The 18,442-nt window shown below is 54.2% G+C and overlaps 1 protein-coding gene across 1 annotated transcript in view; it reads left to right on the top strand.

The window, feature by feature from the left end:
• The first annotated feature begins 1,648 nt into the window (after positions 1-1,648).
• Positions 1,649-18,442, top strand: part of GRIN2D (glutamate ionotropic receptor NMDA type subunit 2D) — a 29,547-nt gene continuing 12,753 nt past the window's right edge. Inside the window, exons 1-9 of the mRNA XM_060131621.1 lie at positions 1,649-2,113; positions 5,597-6,216; positions 10,236-10,350; positions 10,750-10,961; positions 11,226-11,394; positions 11,909-12,062; positions 14,510-14,635; positions 14,836-15,065; positions 16,259-16,419. Coding sequence (XP_059987604.1) covers positions 1,649-2,113; positions 5,597-6,216; positions 10,236-10,350; positions 10,750-10,961; positions 11,226-11,394; positions 11,909-12,062; positions 14,510-14,635; positions 14,836-15,065; positions 16,259-16,419 — 2,252 coding nt within the window. The remainder of the gene's footprint in view (positions 2,114-5,596; positions 6,217-10,235; positions 10,351-10,749; positions 10,962-11,225; positions 11,395-11,908; positions 12,063-14,509; positions 14,636-14,835; positions 15,066-16,258; positions 16,420-18,442) is intronic.

The raw sequence follows: 18,442 nt of genomic DNA, 5'->3' as shown, positions 1-18,442 counted from the left end.
CATGCTGGGGGCCCCTGCCCCCATCCCTAGGGAGACAGTGGCCCAGGGTCCCTGGGAAGGCTGGAAGGGTGTGGGGGGTGAGGCCTCTAGGCAGCGGAAGGGGTGTGGGCCTTTCCCCTACCCTAGCTGTCTGTGGGGTGGATAGAGGCCTGCGCTACCATGGCAACCGGACAGGAGCCTGATTGACAGTAAAGAGTGAACCCTTCCTTGTCTGGACCCTCACCCCTTCGAGAAGCCCCTTCTGTAGGCTCTAAATCCTGAGAACCAGGAGTTCAGGCCCCCAGTGCCCTGCTCCCTCAGATCCAGGAGCCAGGAGTCTGGGCTCCCAGCCTGACCACCCCAAGCAGCTAGTATTCAACAGGGACACAGGAAGAGACGCTGTATTGCCTCTCATTTACTAAATTGCTCTGGGCTGGGAGCCAGGGACCCCCGCTCCCCCCAGCTCTCCACAGCTGTGCCCCTCAACCCCGCGGCTCAGACTGGGCCATGACTCTTTCTAGCTGTCATTGAGAATGGGGGGACAGGGACAGGAATAAGGGGCCAAAAGTGGGTTGGGGGTTGTGCTCAAATGGAGGGGTAAGGTCGTGGGGGGCATATTCTCTCCGCAGGATGCCCCACTAATTTCTTTTTCTCTCTCTCTCCCCCCACACACCTGACCCCTTTTCCCTTTCTCTTTTTTTGTTCCCCTTCACTTTTTCTTCCTTTTATTTTTGATCCCTCCTGCCACTCGCCTTCCTGGCCTTCCTTTCATGTCTGTGCTGGGCACCTCCCTGGCGGGGGTCTTGCTCTTTGCCTCGCTATTTCTGTCTTCCTGTGTTTTCTGTCTGCTCTGCCTGCCTTCTCGCGCAATCTCTGATTTTGCCTGTTTCTCCATCTCTTGTGTGCATGTCTCTTGGTGGCTGTGGGGTCTCTGTCTCCGTCTTCCTGGGTTTCTTTCCATCTTCCTCTCTCTGTCCAACTTTCTCGTTCCTCTTATGTCTCCCACCTTCCTTCGTCTATCTCTGCATCACTCCTGCCTCTCATTCCCTCCCTGTACCTGTCACTCCGCCTTATCTCTCTCTGCCTCTGTTACTCTGAGCCTCTCTATCCCTGTCTGTTTCTCCTTCCATCTCCCTCCTTCTCCCCATCACTCTCTCTCCCTGACCATCTCTCTGTGACTGTTTTCATCTCTTCCTATCTTCCTGGGTCTCTCTCTGCTCCTGTTCTGATCCCATCTCTGTGGGTCTGTTTCCCATCTGTCCTGTCTCATTGTCCTCCCCCTTCCTACCTTGTCTCTGTCTTCTCCCTACCACTATATCTTCTCTGTCCCCATTACCCACCTCCACTCTCTTTGCCTCTGTATCTCTCCCTCGGTCTCTGTCTCTCCTTTGCTTCTGTATCTCTCCCTTTGCCTCGTATCTCTCTGTCCGTGTCTCTCCCTCTATCATCCCAACCTTTCTCACTTCTACCTGAGTCCCTGTCTCCTTGTATCTCCCCTTCTCCCTGTATCTCTTCCTATACCTTGTCTCCCTGTCTGTCTTTCCATCTCTGTCTCTCATTCGTATCTCTCTCTGCTCCCCGTGTCTCCCCGTCTCTGCGTCCCACCCTCCTCCGTGTCCCTCCCTGCGTGCCTGCGTGCTTAGAGGCCGCCCGGCAGGGCCCGCAGGCGATGCGCGGCGCTGGTGGCCCCCGCGGCCCTCGGGGCCCCGCTAAGATGCTGCTGCTGCTGGCGCTGGCGTGCGCCAGCCCGTTCCCGGAGGAGGTGCCGGGGCCGGGCGGGGCCGGCGGGCCTGGCGGGGGCCCCGGCGGGGCGCGACCTCTCAACGTGGCGCTCGTGTTCTCGGGGCCTGCGTACGCGACCGAGGCGGCGCGACTGGGCCCGGCCGTGGCGGCAGCCGTGCGCAGCCCGGGCCTGGACGTGCGGCCGGTGGCGCTGGTGCTCAACGGCTCGGACCCACGCAGCCTCGTGCTGCAGCTCTGCGACCTGCTGTCGGGGCTGAGGGTGCACGGCGTCGTCTTCGAGGACGACTCGCGCGCGCCCGCCGTCGCGCCCATCCTTGACTTCCTGTCGGCGCAGACTTCGCTGCCCATCGTGGCCGTGCACGGCGGCGCCGCGCTCGTGCTCACGCCCAAGGTGCGCGCAACCCGCGGGCGGGGCGGGGGCCAGAGGCTGAGGGGCGGAGCCGGGGCCCGTCGTGGGTGGGCGGGGTTGTAAGGGGGCGGGGCCAGCCCTGAGGGCCCCCATCGGGGATGCGGTGGGGACACGTGTAAGGGTCAGGTCTAAGTAAGAGGCGGGGCTGACTTGGAGGGGCGTGGTCTATAGGCGGAACGGAGTGTGCCGGGGAATCATCTAGAAGCAGGGTCTGGGGTGATCAGGCTACGGGAAGAGTTGAGAGGCTGCAAGGGAGGTGAATCAGGGGAGGGGGTGGGATCTGGGGAAGAGGCGGGGCCGGCCAGTGAGGGGCGGGGACTGGGAACGAGAAGGGACACGCCTGAGATGGCAAGGTCGGAGTGAGGGGTGGGCTCTGGGATCAGCGAGGGGGGAGTCAGTTGAAAAGGAATGGGGTTCAGAAATGGGTGAGGGCTAGAGAGGAGGCGGGAGCCAGGAAGGCAGGAACAGGGACCAGGAAAGAGGGGTATCAGGTACTGAGGGAAAGGGAGGTCCCCGGCCAGCTGGGCATGGGGTCTAAAGGTCAACGAAGGAGGACAGAACCATCTGGTGAAAGGACGAGTATGAGAAAGAGAGGTGTCCTAAGTGAGAGGGCGAGGGAGGGGTAGAACCCTGCAGCTAGGAAGTGGGGAGAGGCCAGTCAAGGAAGGGGTGAGTCAGGGAAGGGGCGGGGCTAGCCGGTGAGAGGGGAGGCCAGGGAGGACAGGACCCCTGCTCTGTACTAAAGGGGCGGAGTCTAGAGAGGAAGACGGTCTGGGAGTGGGCTCACCCAACTGTAAGTCTTGGAAAGCAAGAATCCAGGGGGTGGTCCTGGAAAGATGAAGGCCCCCCAAAGAGGTAGCCTCAGCCAATGAGAGGTCAAAACCAGGAGCCTACAGGGAAGGCGGGGGCAGAGGCTGGAGCTGGCTGTGGCCTGGAGAGAGGCCTGCCTCCCGAGGGCACAGGAGGGGCCAGCTGGAGTGGACTTCTGGTAGGGAAAGGCAGAATTTGAACAAGCCTTGTGTGCGGACTAAGAAGTGGTCAGTTAAGAGGAGGTGCCTGAGAAGGGGCGGGGCCTATTCAGAGGTGGAGCCAGTGTAACTGAGAAGTGGGACTCGCCTGAGGATGGGGCCACCTGAGTGGGTGGAGCCTAAGTTTCCACCAATTCTCTGCTGTGGGGGCCGGCGGCTTTGTGACTAGATCACTATTGGAGGCTGGGACTCGTAGTTCTCTCGTGTCCAGGGCACTCTGGGAAAGATCTCTGTCCAACTTTCTTCTTCTCCTTGGCATGGGGTTGTCCAAAGATTTGAAGGCAGATCATCTGAGAGATGAACTTATTACTTCCTGGCTGCCACCTCCTTGGCATACGGAGAGACGTGGTCCCTTGTACCTCCATTGCTGCTTAGAAATGTGTGCCCCTCTGTTTCACTGTCTGCTAGGTGCACACACATTGCCTTCTGGGAAATATAGTCCCTTTAGTGTTTCTGAATGGAAGAGCGGTCCTCACAGCTGCATCTGTGCCCCCATTGAATACTGGGAATGTGGTCCCCTGAGCACACCTCCACCTGCCAAGGGTGAGGGCCCCTCAGTGCTCTCATGGCATTCTGGGAGGCCTCATCCCCTCAGGACAACAGCCCTAACCGGTACACATTTAACCGCAGGCCCATGTCTAGGGAGAAAGTACACTTGCTTGTCTTATTGCATTACTGGAAGATTTATTGGCTGATTCTGTGCCAGGGCTGTTTTAGGTTCTGGGGAATACAGTTATGAAAGGTTAAAAAAAAAAAAAAAGACAAGGTCCCTGCTTTTACAGAGCTTGTATTTCTAATGGGGAGACAGAAAAAACAAATAACAGAGAGTTGAAATCGGTCCTGAAGGAGAGGTAATGACCGAGGACACGGCTTCAATAGATGGTGGTCAGGGGAGGCCTCCCCAAGGAGGTATAACTGAGCTGGACCTGAGGACGGAGGAGGGGAGGAGCTGGGGGGAAAAGTGTCCCCAAGAAAGGTGACAGTGAAGGGCAAAGCCCCTGAGGCCAGAAGGAACTTGAGGTGTCTGAGGAAGAGCAAAGAGGTTGGGGTGATGGGAGATGAGGTCAGAAAGGCGACGGGGACGAGGTCATGCGGGGCCTTGTGGGCCACAGCGAGGACTTTGGCTTTGATTCTGATGTAGAATTATTGGAAGGTTTTCAACCAAGAAGGGAGGCAATCCAATTACTATTTTGAAAAGATCACTCTGGCTGCTGTCTGGAGAATGGAAGTTGCGAGAAAGGAAGTCGAGATGGGTTAGGAAGCTGTTGTCGTCTAGGCAAGAGAGTGGCAACCATGAGGGCCGTGACAGGGCCCGTAGTGAGGATTGAACAGCTGGGGTCATGTTTTGAACAGAGCCGAGAAGTCTTGGAGATGGTCTGGATATGGGCCCGAGGGCTGTCCAATAGAATTCTCTGCAATGATGAAGGTGGTCTTCATCTGCTCTGTCACATATGATAGCCACAGCCATGTGTAGCTGTTGAGCACTTGACGTGTGGTTAGTGCAACCAGGGAACTAAGTTTTATTTAACTTTAATTGATTTTAATGTGACTAGTCATGGGTGGCTAGTAGCTACCATATTGGAGAGCACAGGAGACAGTGTTTAAACCCATGGATTTGGATGAGATCACCAGGGAGAGAGGACAGAAGAGGAAACAAGGGCACCCCTATGTTTAGAATTCTGACTGAGGAAGAGAGTCCAGCAAAGGAAACAGAAAAGGAGGGGACAGGAAGGTAGGAAAAAAAGCAGAGAAGGGCAAGTCTACTCAGCAAAGCTTCCTCCAGTTGGGAGAGACTACCTTCAGCACCCTCATGGCCTGCTGGGAGATGCAGTCCCTCTCAGTGGATGCTGGGAACTGTAGTTCCCTCCCAGGATGCTGAGTGTGTCCACTACAGTAATGTTAGCTGCTGTAACAGATAAACCCCGACTTCTCAGTGGCTTAACCCAATAGAAGGTTGTTTCTCACTCATATAAAATCCAAACAGGTGTTCTTGTTCCAAACAGTCTCGCCTCCAAGCCGTGACTCAGGGACTCGGGTTCCTCCGTGTTGTGGCTCTGTAACCCCTTAGGTTTCTCCTCTGGGGCCTCTGCATCTGCCCTCAGACAGGGAAGAGTAAGGTGCATGGGGGGAGAGGTTTTTATGGATGAGCCTAGAACTCAGTCCTGTGGTTAAACATAACCCAGGTCTAGCTCTGTGCCCCAGCAAGGAAAGGAGATGTGTTTGCCGAACGGCTAGTCAGCCTGCCATGTTGAGAGCTGTGAGCTGCCTTTGGCCGTTGGGAGCTGCGATGCCCTTATCAGTTGCTGGGAGATGAGGTCCCCTTTGGACCCCTGGGAGCTGTGAACCCTTCACTGGTCGCTGAAGGTCCCTTATTGACTGCTGGGAGCTGAGGCCTCCACGTGGGGTGGCCTGACATCTTCCTCCTCCTCCCCTGCAGGAGAAGGGTTCCACCTTCCTGCAGCTGGGCTCGTCCACAGAGCAGCAGCTTCAGGTCATCTTCGAGGTGCTGGAAGAATACGACTGGACGTCTTTTGTAGCTGTGACCACGCGTGCCCCCGGCCACCGGGCCTTCCTGTCTTACATTGAGGTGCTGACTGATGGCAGCCTGGTGGGCTGGGAGCACCGCGGGGCATTGACGCTGGACCCTGGGGCTGGCGAGGCCGTGCTGGGCGCCCAGCTCCGTAGTGTCAGTGCGCAGATCCGCCTGCTCTTCTGTGCCCGTGAGGAGGCTGAGCCGGTGTTCCGGGCAGCCGAGGAGGCTGGCCTCACTGGGCCTGGCTACGTCTGGTTCATGGTGGGGCCCCAGCTGGCTGGAGGCGGGGGCTCGGGCACCCCTGGGGAGCCCCTTCTTCTGCCAGGAGGCGCCCCACTGCCTGCCGGGCTGTTTGCAGTGCGCTCGGCAGGCTGGAGGGATGATCTGGCCCAGCGTGTGGCAGCTGGCGTGGCCGTAGTGGCCAGAGGTGCCCAGGCCCTGCTGCGTGACTATGGCTTCCTGCCTGAACTTGGCCATGACTGTCGCGCCCAAAACCGCACCCACCGAGGGGAGAGTCTACACAGGTGAGTGGGGCTGGGCTGGGAGGGCTGTGGGAAGATTCCTGAGCCTGCATACCTGGGGTACTTGTGCCTGAGTGGCCTCAAATGGGTCACGTCCCCTCTCAGAACTTCAGTCTCCTTTTCTGTAAAACGAGCGTAATTGGGTCTCCTTTCTGGGGTTAAATCAGGTGATTTGGGAAAAAGCACCTGAGGTACGGTGAGTGTATTACTATATTTCCTGATTCTAGGATGCGCGTTTTTGCATAGTTTAATGTCTTTGAAACCAAGACATGGCTTACAATTGATAGCCTACCAAGGTTTCATGGGCAGTGCATTTTTTTCCTTTGTGGTAGGTGAAAACTGTGACACATCTTCTAGTTGATAGCATCTTAGATTTGGTGAAATACCCTAGTTAGAGTAGGAGTTGAACTTCAGTAACAAAAAGACCCGACAATCCAATGTCCCAAACAAGGTTTGTTCCTCTCTCACTTAACAATCCAGAGGTGCACGATTCAGGCTATCAGGAGACTCCATCGCTCCATGTGGTCATTCAGGGACTCAGGACCCTCCCACCTTGTTGCTCTGCCATCTCCTTTCCGCACAGTCGAAGCTGGGTTGTAGGCCATGTCTGAATTCTAGCGCATGAAAAGGGGGAAAGTGAGGAGGTGAACAAGCCATTTCCTTTATGGCCAGTGAGGTGGAAGGGACGAGTCTTACATCCCATCGGTGAGAACGTAGTCACTGGGCCAGGACTGACTTATTGGTTGTGTACTGCCACATCCATGCAGATTGGCTAGACATCGATTCTGATTGGGTAGTGCCTGTGCTGCACTGATTGTTAGAGTTTGAATATCACCTGCCCATGCCCTGGGCTAGCTGCAAGGAATTTCGGGGAATGTGGGAAATGTCAATTCTAGCTGGGCAGGTGTGTGCCCAGCTGACACATGATTGTTTTAGAAGAGGAGACCAGGATTTGGTGGGAAACAGCATCTCCACCCCAGGAAGCTTTGGGAGTGAGAACTTGATGAGTTTGGTGACAGACAGTGGAAGGAGAGGACTTTAATGCTGAAATGAGGATGGGCTGAGTTTGGGAAGGGGCGATGGGTGGGGAAGAAAGCCTAAGGGAGGAGAATTGAGAATTGGGGAGGTGGGGAGTTGGGAATCGGGATCCAGGGGCAAGAGGATGAGAAAAGCATCCCTTGTTCATAAATACTTACTGAGCGCCCGCTAGGAACTAGGGCTCATGCTGGGCACTGGGAACGCAGAGATGAATAAGACCATGGACTTCTCTTGAAAGAACACAGGGTCCTGTAGGGGTAGCAGACAGGGATGGGATAATGACAACACAGCATGTTATTTGCAATAATGGATGTTGCACGGACTTTGTGGGAGCACTGGGGAGAGTACTGAAAAGCCAGGACATTTTTGGTTGCAGGAAGCAGAGTCTCATTCAAGTTTCCTCGGGGAAAGAGGGGTTTATTGGAAAGATAAACATGCACAGAAACCCAGACATCAGGAATTGAGGCCAATTCCTCAATTCCAGCTACTCTTTCAATTCATTCTGATTCTCTCTTTCTGATCTTCTCTGCTTCTGTGTGTGTGTGTGTGTGTGTGTGTATCTATCTTTCTCCCTCCCCTTCTCCATCACCATCGTCATCTCCATCTTCATCACCATCTTCATCTCCATCTCTATCTCTATCTCTTGTCTCAGGCTTGCCACTCCCAGGGGCTGTCCAGTTCTTCTGCTTACCCAGAATTTCTGTTCCTTCATGATACTCATCATTTCAGCCCATCCTGTCCATCACCCATGCCTCCAAATCTCACAGCTAACTTCCTCCCAGGAGAGGAATTGTGTTGGTCCCAGTCAACCTTCCAAACTAGGCTATACAAGTCATGGGTCAGGCTACGGAGTCAGGGAGGTTTCCAGGAGGAGGTGGTTTCTAAGCTGAGACCTGAAGAATAAACTGCTCATTCATTCATCCACTCATTCATTGAAAAGCCCTTTGTCAAGAGTCTGTGGTATGCCAAGCCCTGCTTTATGAACAGGGTATAATGTTGAACAAGGCCTCTGCTCTCACAGAGCTTACAGTCTCATAGGTGAGACAATCAGTGCACAGACAAGAAAAGAAAGGAAAAAAACATCAGCAGGTAATAACTTCTGAGATGATAATAAAGCAGGTAGAATGTATAACAAACGTCTATGGTGCTAGGTTAGGTGACGTTGTCAGGAAAGGCCTTTTCAAGTAGGTGAAATTTGGAGGTTAAAAAAAAAAAAAAGAGAGTTTCCCTGGTGGCGCAGTGGTTGAGAGTCCGCCTGCCGATGCAGGGGACGTGGGTTCGTGCCCCGGTCCGGGAAGATCCCACATGCCGCGGAGCGGCTAGGCCTGTGAGCCATGGCCGCTGAGCCTGCGTGTCCCGAGCCTGTGCTCCGCAGCGGGAGAGGCCACAGCAGTGAGAGGCCCGCGTACCGCAAAAAAAAAAAAAAAAAAAAAGGATAAAGAGAAAGATCCAAGGGAATTCCCTGGAGGTCCAGTGATTAGGACTTGATGCTCTCACTGCCGAGGACCCAGGTTCCAATCCCTGGTTGGGGAACTAAAATCCCACAAGCTGCGCAGCACAGCCAGAAAAGAGAGAGAGAGAGAGAGAGAGAGAGAGAGAGAGAGAGAGAGAGCCAACTATCTGAAGATCTGAGTAAAGAGAGGGAGGGGAAACAGCAGGTACAAAGGCCCTGAGGCTGGAATTGCCTGAAATAAAGCCAGTGTGCCTGGAGCACAGTGGGCAAGTGGGCAGCGTATGGTGGAGTAACAGGGGGCTCAGCTCAGGTAGGGCATTTAGGCCAGGTTAGGGGTTTAGATTTGATTGCAAGGGCAGTTGGGAGTCCACCAGAAATAGATAATCCAGGCAGGGGGAAGAGCATTGGGCAAAAGACCAGAGGGGAGAAAAACCTGGGCAGGTTGATGAGACCACAATAGCTCAGGGTGGAGAATTAGGGGTTGGGAATGATGAGGCTGGTTAGGTGGAGAGGCCCAGGCCGCGAGGGCCTTGAATGCCAGGTTGAGAGGCTTGGACTTTGTTCTGGGGCACTGGGGAGCCATGGGTGGGCTATGAGCAGGGGAGAGGTGGAGTCAGTTTGGGGTATAGAAAGACCTCTCCGGTGTGGGGGGGGAGGAGGAGAAAGATTGGAGGCTGGAGGCCAAGTTGGAGGCTGGGGTAGGGGTCCAGGAGGGCTGTGGGGACAGAGAGGAGGGGATGGGGCAGAGATATCCCAGGGGCAGGAAGGACGGGGCTTGGGGACTGGTGGCCTGGGTTGGGGGGAGCGAGGAGGCAAGGATGGCAGCTGAGGGTCTGGTCCAGTGACCTGGGTGATGTGACAAGCATTCAGCGCACAGGGTGCCATTGTATAATAGAGATACGTGGGAGTCCAGAGACCTCCCGGGGCTTCTGTCCAGAAGAAGGGACACGTGAGCTGAGTCTTGAACACCTAAGAACTAGTCAGGATGAAGAGGGAGAGAATAAGGGTTTTTTTCTTTTTCTTGGGCCGTGCTGCGCGGCATGTGGAACTTCCCTGTCCAGGGATCGAACCCGTACCCACTGCAGTGCAAGCGCAGAGTCTTAACCACTGGACCACCAGGGAAGTCCAAGGGTTTTTTTCTAGGCACAGAGAAAAGCACCTACAAAAGCCTAGAGATAGAAAACCACTTGATATTTTGGGGGACACCCTGCGTTCAGTATTTGTGGGGCAGAAAAAGGGTTTGGGTGGAGAGAGTTTGACAGTGGGCAGTGATCAGAGATCGGGCTGCAGAGGCAGGTGGGTCCCCCAGAGCCTCAAACCCAGGCTGAGGGTCTGGGACCTGGTCCTGGAGGCACCGAGCTGCCAAGGGAGAGTGCCTAGCAGAGGAGAGGCGTATTTGGGTTTTCCAGAACTTAGAGGAGAGGTTCACACTGGGCGCTGGGGTTGGTCAGTAGACAGGGGACTTTCTCGGCCTTCAGCTGCCAAGGTGCAGTTCAGGCCCCCACGTGTCCCCTCCCTTCCTGCTGGGCAGGTACTTCATGAACATTACCTGGGATAACCGGGATTACTCCTTCAATGAGGATGGCTTCCTGGTGAACCCCTCCCTGGTGGTCATCTCCCTCACCCGAGACAGGACGTGGGAGGTGGTGAGTCCTGGCGCTGACCTCAGGCATGGGAGAGGGCCTGGATTCCTGGGTCCTGGGGAAGAAGCAATGAGGACCTAGACTCCTGGCAGAGGTGGGGGCTGAGGCCCTGCATTCCGGCCTCTGACGGAGGAAGGGGCTGGGAGCCTGGACTTCTAGGTCCTAAGGGGAAGGACTGGGAATCCAGACCCCTGGATTCTGGTAGAAGAAAGCCCAGACTCATGGGTCTGAAGGAGGAAAGGGTTTCTGGGTCCAAGGGACAGGTGGGGGAGGACGCCCAGACTCCTGGATCTGAGGGAGAAGGAGCTGGGAGCTCGCGGCTACGAGGAAGGCAGGCCATGGAGGCCAGAACATTCTAGAAAGTCTCCCTCAGGAAGCCTGAATCCCCTGCTCTTGGCCAAGGTGGGCAGCTGGGAGCAGCAGACTCTCCGCCTCAAGTACCCGCTGTGGTCCCGCTATGGCCGCTTCCTGCAGCCAGTTGATGACACGCAGCATCTCACCGTGGCCACCCTGGAAGAGAGGCCTTTCGTCATTGTGGAGCCCGCCGACCCCATCAGTGGCACTTGCATCCGAGACTCTGTCCCCTGCCGGAGCCAGCTCAACCGCACCCACAGGTGACAGCCCCGGATCCAGAAGTTCCAGCTTCACAATCCTCTCTCGAAGCCTAGTAGTCCTAGCCCAGCCCCCTCCTCCCTTGGGACCCAGAAAGCCGTCCAGCTTGGTGACCTTGGACAAGTCATGTAATTCCTTTGAGCCTCAGTTTCCCCAGAAAGCGATGCCCACCATAGTTTTAGCGGCTGCTCGTCCCTCCCTCCATAAGGCGGGGGGTAGGGGGCGCAGGGATCCCCAACATCCCCAAGCCTGCTCGCTCCCCGCAGCCCTCCGCCGGACGCCCCCCGCCCAGAAAAGCGGTGCTGCAAGGGCTTCTGCATCGACATTCTGAAGCGGCTGGCGCACACCATCGGCTTCAGCTATGACCTCTACCTGGTCACCAACGGCAAGCACGGCAAAAAGATTGATGGTGTCTGGAATGGCATGATCGGGGAGGTGAGGTGGGCGGGGACAGGGTGGGGGCGGGACAAGACAGGTGGGGGGCGGAGTCGGGACCAGGTCAGGGCCGAGAAGCGGCTGGGTCAGGCTTCTGAGGGGCGGGACTATGAAGGGGCGTGGCCGAAGGTGAGAAGCCTGGATTTGAAGGGGCGGGGCCACGAGGAGGACGCACCTTGACGGAGGGGCCGGGCCAGGAGGAAGGACACTTGGGGCGGAGGAGGCGGGGCTCGGAGGGTGGAACTATTAGGAAAAGGGGGCGGGGCCTGGAGGATGGAGCCCAAACCTTTCAGAGGTTTGCTGGGGGAGGAGGATACAGCAGGAGGCCACTTCTTCCCACTCTTGTTCTCGACACTCACCTCCACCTTTCCTGCCCCATTCTGCCTGCGTCCCCCTCATCCACCCCGCCACCCTCCTAGCCCTTTCTATCATCCTGTCACTGGTCTCCTCCTGGGACCCGTCTTTGTCCTGAGCCAGCCGTGTTCCCTCACTCCCTCCCTGTCCTCACTCCCAGGTGTTCTACCAGCGCGCGGACATGGCCATTGGCTCTCTCACCATCAACGAGGAGCGGTCCGAGATAGTGGATTTCTCCGTCCCCTTCGTGGAGACAGGCATCAGCGTTATGGTGGCGCGTAGCAATGGCACTGTGTCCCCCTCGGCCTTTCTCGGTGAGCCCAGGTCCTGGAATGGCAAGGGGTGGGGTTTGGGGGCAGCTGTGTGTCCATTTCCCATCCTGCTATTGCTTGTACCAGCAGGGTGACTCTGGTGAACTGAGGGCCTCAGTTCCCTAACCTGTAAAATGGGAGAATTTCCCCCACCAGAAGCAATTTTACAATGAAGCTAAGAAAGTCTGAGCTTCAGAAACCTTCTCCTGCACAACCCCTTCAAGGCCCTGTACCTGGTCTTGTATTCATAATTTTATTTTCTTGTTTCTTAAAGAGAACCCTCCAAATTGTATAAGCGGCAGGCCCCACAAAAACCATCTTCCCCTGTACATAAGTATGAGATGAGGAAAAGAGATGAGCATGGGCCCCATCAAACAATGTTTACTGAGCACCTACTATGTGCCAGGCTCTGGGCTGCACAGGAAACCTTGCCCTTTAAGAGCTGTCCCAGGGCCTCATGGGGGAGACAGAAAACAATCTCTTAAAGATATACATGGGCAAGATCATTTCATATGGTGGTGAATACTACGAGAAATTAAGCCGACGGAAGAAACAGAGAATAGGATCGGTGTTGCTGTGGGTGGACAGGCGGGTCCCTCTGAGCAGGTGACCCGGTCCTGCATAGATCTGGCTGGAAAAGTGTCCCAAGCAGATTAACATTAAGGGCAAAGGCCCCAAGGTGGGAATGTTCGTGGGGTATTTGCGAACTATCGGAGGCCTGTGTGACCAGGGGAGGGGGCAGTGAGTGATCATGGGAGAGGTAGGAGGTGAGGGCTGAGAGGGAATCAGGTGGTGGATCGAGCAGGGCCTTGGTTGCTATGGTAGGAAGGTTGGGTTTTACTTTTATTGCAATGGCAAGGCTTTTAACTGCAGGCGGTGGTGTGAGGATATACGATCAGATTTAGGCTTTTAAGATATCCCACTAGTGGGTCTGCGGATGCAGGAGGCCCATGAGGAGGCTACTGCAGAGGTCCGTGCAGAGTGAGTTTGGGGTGCAGGATAGGAAGATGGCCAAGAGGGTGAGACAAGTAAACAGGCTTAGGATGCGGTTAGAAAGCTGGCACACAATGGCTTGGTGGCTTTGAGGTAGATTGGGTAGAGATCTCATTGACTGAGCTTGGAGAAGACAAAAGGGAAAGCGTACATCAAGCCACGGGCAGCAGTTCACGTCCGTTCCCTCCTGCTCTCCAAAGTCTGAGCAAAGCTCCTGGGAGGGCGAATGGCTGAGAGGAGAAGGGACAACCCTTCTCTGGTGTTTTGTTTTCTGTCTATTTCCCCAACGGTGTCTCCTGTGGCCTCCTCTTTGCACCAAGGTCTCTGCAGGGCACCCTGACAGGCACCACGTGGGGCCCCTGCTTTCAGAAAGGGAGTGACAAGGTCATGTTTATGCCCCATCACGTGGCCCAGTGGAGGCGACAGGCGTGTCCCCAGATACTGCTGTGACAATCCAGGCTGTGACCCTACTGTGACAGGGGCAGTCCTGGCCGCTTACACTTGGCCCAGGAAGGTCAAATCCCGGGTACTGATCTCAAGAAAGAGTGATTTGGGTTTGTTGTCAGTGAACTCCCGGAAGCAGTGTGAGGAGGGGATGCAGGAACTCAGGTTTGGCTGATGGACAGGTCAGGGTGGTGCCTCTGGTAGGGGAGCTATTGAGAAAGAGGCAGAGAGGATGTAGCTTGTTTGGGGAACTGTGAGTTCTGGGTGGTTAAAGCAATGGGTTCTTGAAAAAATGATCAGTCCAGAGACGAGAGTGGAAACAAGTCTGAGAGGCAGGGACTTTGTCCTGGGGGCACTGGGGAGCCACAGAAGTCTGTGAGCTGGGGAGAGGCCAGGTCGTCTCTGGGTGTAGAAAGAGCTTCTAGGGCCGTGGTGGGGGGAAGGGCTGGAGAGGACAGGATGAGGAGATGGTCCAGGGGACAGGATGTGGCCTGAGCAGTGTTGGCAGAGGGAATGGAGAGGAAAGGCCGAGGTGGGGGTGGGTGGGGGCAGGACAGGAGGATAGGGCTGGGGACTGACAGGATGCTGGTGAGGGGGAGGGAAGGAGGGAGTGAGGGTGGCAAATGCGGGAGGGAGGGTCTGGGCGGTGACCGGATGGACAGGGAACTCCCAGGGTGGGGAGGCTGGGAGTCGGTGCTGGGCTCCGTGTGGGACATGAATGGCCTGGAGGGATTGCCAGGGGGAGGTGGAGAAACAGGTCTGGGGCTCAGGAAACATAATTAGGAGATAGTTTCTATATGGTGGTTGAAATCACAGAAATGATTGAGATGATTTTCTTTGGGAGAGACTGCCCCGCCACCCCTGCCAGGGGTCTGGGTGGGCAATGAGTCTGTCCCCAAGAAGGGGGCAGAGTAGGACGGGGTCAGATCTGGGCTGTACCCTGTTCACATGTCTGTGGGCACCCAAGCCTTGGCTTAGCTGAGTCATGGCCACACACAACCCCTTGCCCTTAGAGCCATACAGCCCTGCCGTGTGGGTGATGATGTTCGTCATGTGCCTCACTGTGGTCGCCGTCACCGTTTTCATCTTTGAGTACCTCAGTCCCGTCGGCTACAACCGCAGCCTGGCCACGGGCAAACGTGAGTCCCCTTCCTCCATCACCCTACCTCGGAGTGCCCGGACCACAGATAGAACTACGTTTCCCAACAGCCCCTGGGATAGAGTTATGGTCTCCTGAGGCAACAGGGGCCTCAGGGGCCACTGGGAATTGTAGTTCTTTCTGCTCCCTCATTGAGCATAAGGGATTTGGGGTCCATGTCCCCCTCCTGGCCCCCTGCAGGCCCTGGCGGCTCAACTTTCACCATTGGGAAATCCATCTGGCTGCTCTGGGCCCTGGTGTTCAATAACTCGGTGCCTGTGGAGAACCCCCGGGGGACCACCAGCAAAATCATGGTGCTGGTGTGGGCTTTCTTCGCCGTCATCTTCCTCGCCAGCTACACAGCCAACCTGGCCGCCTTCATGATCCAGGAGGAGTATGTGGATACCGTGTCTGGGCTCAGTGACCGAAAGGTATGTGTGTTTGGGGAGGGAGGGAATTGGCTGAGGTTGTAGGTGGCAGATGGCGGGGGAAGGGGGGGGGATTCGTGGGGGGTCTCTTCCTCGAAAGAGTCCCAGAATGGTAGAATGGAATACTCTGGAGGAAAATGGTTATGTTTCACAAAGAACTATTTAAATATTCCAAGGAGAAGAGAGTATCCCCAAATATTCTAGGGGCAGGAGTGCCAAATGGAATATTCTAGATCAGTGCTTCTCAAACTGTGATGAAGGGCTAATTTTTGACATTTCTAATCCAGTGGAGACCAGTGCTTTTATAAAATATGATAGAAAGGAATTACTGGAAAAGTAAAATAAAATTTAAAACCAAGACGTGCAAAATTCCAACCCACATCTTTATTAGGTTCAACAGACATAAAATTATTCTGTCAAATAGCTTGACTCTCTCAGTTTCTGTACTTACCTCATCACGGATCACAGTTCGTTCATGGACTGGTGGTCTGCACAGCACATTTTGAGACTAACGTGGTTAACTGGGTGTCATGACCTATTAGAAGGTTGAGGAACCAATTCAATGGATTACAACGGACATTTTTTTTTTAATGGAATGGATTAGAATAGCATAAAAAATATGTTTGACTGCATTTTAGGTAATCAGGGTGAGTATGGTTGTATGAAACTTTTGTTTTAGTCATGTAGACACCCGACATTAGGCCAGCACACACCTATCTGGCTGGGTCTGTTGTTAAAATAGTGAACTATTTCTGAACAGATTGGGAACTGTTAGCAACGGCCCCCAGCCGATGCCATGCCAGCCCCTGCCCCGGGGACCTCTCATGATCCAGCAAGTTAAGGGTTAATGCCTGGCCCATCAGGGGCCTCTGGGACCTGTCTGGAGATTTGTTGCCTGTGTCTTTTCTGATTGGACCATGATCAGCCCATATTGGGGATTAAATATTTCAATATTACTCCTGACTGTGTGTGTGCATGTGTATGTATACATATCTGCATACATACGTACAGATAACTGCGGATGTATGTGATGGGTGAAGAGTAGTGTTTCCATGGGTCATGGCGAGCAAGTGTGAGAAACACTTCTGGACTGAGGTGTCTGCCAGTGTCCCCCAGAATGAAGCAGCTGGTTGAGGACATCTTGACCCAAATGCCCCCTGGGGGGGGTGCCCTAATGACTCCCCATTTTGCCCCAGTTCCAGCGGCCCCAGGAGCAGTACCCGCCCCTGAAGTTTGGGACGGTGCCCAACGGGTCCACAGAGAAGAACATCCGCAGCAACTACCCCGACATGCACAGTTACATGGTGCGCTACAACCAGCCCCGCGTAGAGGAAGCGCTCACTCAGCTCAAGGCAGGGTCAGCGCAGACTGGGGGCCGGGAGGTGGGGGGTAGGGAGTGGGGCTGCTGGGGCCCCTGAGGAGGCTTGGAGATGGCAAGGGGTCAGGGGTTGTTCATCAGCCTCAGAGGTCAGCCCGGGGTGGGTCAGCTTGGAGGGCAGAGGTCATTGAGGGTGGGAATGAACTCCCCCTTCTGGGAGTAGGAGCCTTAGGATATTTTCAGAGAGCCAGTGGTTACGAATTATGGAGCCAGACTACCAGGGTTCAGATCCTGGCTTTGTCCCTTCTTGGCTGTGTGACCTTGGGCAAGTTACTCAACCTCTCTGAGCCTCAGTTTCCTCCTTTGTAAAATGGGGATGACAAGAGAACCCACCTCATAAGTTTTTTATAAGAATTGTTATAGTTATTATTATTAGTTAATATATTATTATAGTCATTACTATTAAATAATATATATTATTATAGTTATTATTATTAGTTAATCCATGCAAAACACTTAGAACAGTGCCTGGCACACTGTAGGTATTTGCTGTTATTATTATTATTACTACCATCATCATCATCATTAGATCTGAACTCACTGGAATCAATACTTGTAGAGATATATATATACATATATATGTATATATATATATATATATTTTTTAACATCAGTTTCCCAAATCATGGGGAAAAGTTCAGTTCTGGCCCCAAAGTGCAGTCCAAGGTTACAACAGAGCTAAGCACAATGACTCCCTCTCCCCGTCCCTCATTGATTTAGTCATTCAGCATGCATTTATTTTCTTAGCCTCAGCTCCATGCCAGGCAGTGAACAAACAGATCACAATTCCTGCCCACAGCAAGCTTAAGACCTAGAGGTAGGAAATTAACAAGAAACATGCAAACAGAAAAATCAGCATGACCATTTCAGAAAGTGATTGTGAGCTAGAGTGTGACTGAGCTGGGGTGTATTCACCAGGGTGTTGAGGGCAGGCCTCTGGGGGAGGTAACTGGAACAGAGCCCAGAAGGAGGTGAGGGACTCCTCCTTAGCTAGGTGGACTTGCCTAGCCTTGCAGGCAAAGGGTCTGAGCCCCGAGCGGTCTTGGCTTCTTAGAGGAACAGCAAGAAGCCATCATGGCTGAAGGGTGGTGAGCTCAGTTAGAGCTCAGTTTGGAGGGTAGATGAGAGTAGAACACAGGGTGTGACCCCTGAGGCCAAGGTCAGCGCTGGGTTTTATTTGAAGGGCAGTGAGAAGCCATGGGAAAGGGGGCCATTAAGTAGGGGAGCGATGTGGTCAGATTTCTGTTTGTAAATGCCCCCTCTGGCCTCCATGTGGAGAATGAATGGAGGGGGACATCAGAGGGACCAGTTAGTCAGAAGCTGTATTGCCCTCCTGACACCTTTCCCCCAGGCCCACTCTCTGCTGACCCCTGCAGGTGCCAGTTGTAACTGGATCTTTTTTACCCCTCAGTCTTGATTAGAATTGTTGGGACATGTCACGTGGTTCCCTGCTGCACGCAGGTTCTCAAAGATGCCCGGGAACCTGTGGGGAACAAAGCCTCAAGCTTGTTTCCAGAACACCCTTCCTCCTGTCTTTCCTTCAGCTGTGAAGCCCGATGGACCCCCTCAGCCCCCTTCCCAGGGCTCCCCTGCCTGAGGACACCCCCTTTATCTGCCTGGCACCCTTTGCCTTCACATTCCCAATCTTCATGAACGAGGTTTCCCCTTCCCAAATCTCTTTCCCCCTTCTCTTCAAAGGTTTTATTTACCTAACACACTTGTTAAAAATAATAAGGTAAAAAGTGAAGATCTCTCCTCTCCCCCTCCTTATTCATATTTCCAGGCATTTCCTCCACCTTTTTTCTGGAGCAGAGCTGGGGAGCCACATATGTAATATTTTTCTTTTTTTGGGGGGTGGATGAGTGATTTTATTTTTTTCATTTATGAAATATTTTTAAATTGTATTTATTTTAAAAACAGGCACATATACAGAATGGCTTTTTGTTGCGGCATACGGGATCCTAGTTCCCCAACTGGGGACCGAACCAGTGCGCCCTCAGAG

The sequence above is a fragment of the Lagenorhynchus albirostris genome, chromosome 19 (assembly GCF_949774975.1).
Source record: "Lagenorhynchus albirostris chromosome 19, mLagAlb1.1, whole genome shotgun sequence".
NCBI lineage: Eukaryota > Metazoa > Chordata > Mammalia > Artiodactyla > Delphinidae > Lagenorhynchus > Lagenorhynchus albirostris.
The sequence above is the reverse complement of the archived record's forward strand: the minus strand, read 5'-3'. Positions and strand labels throughout refer to the sequence as shown.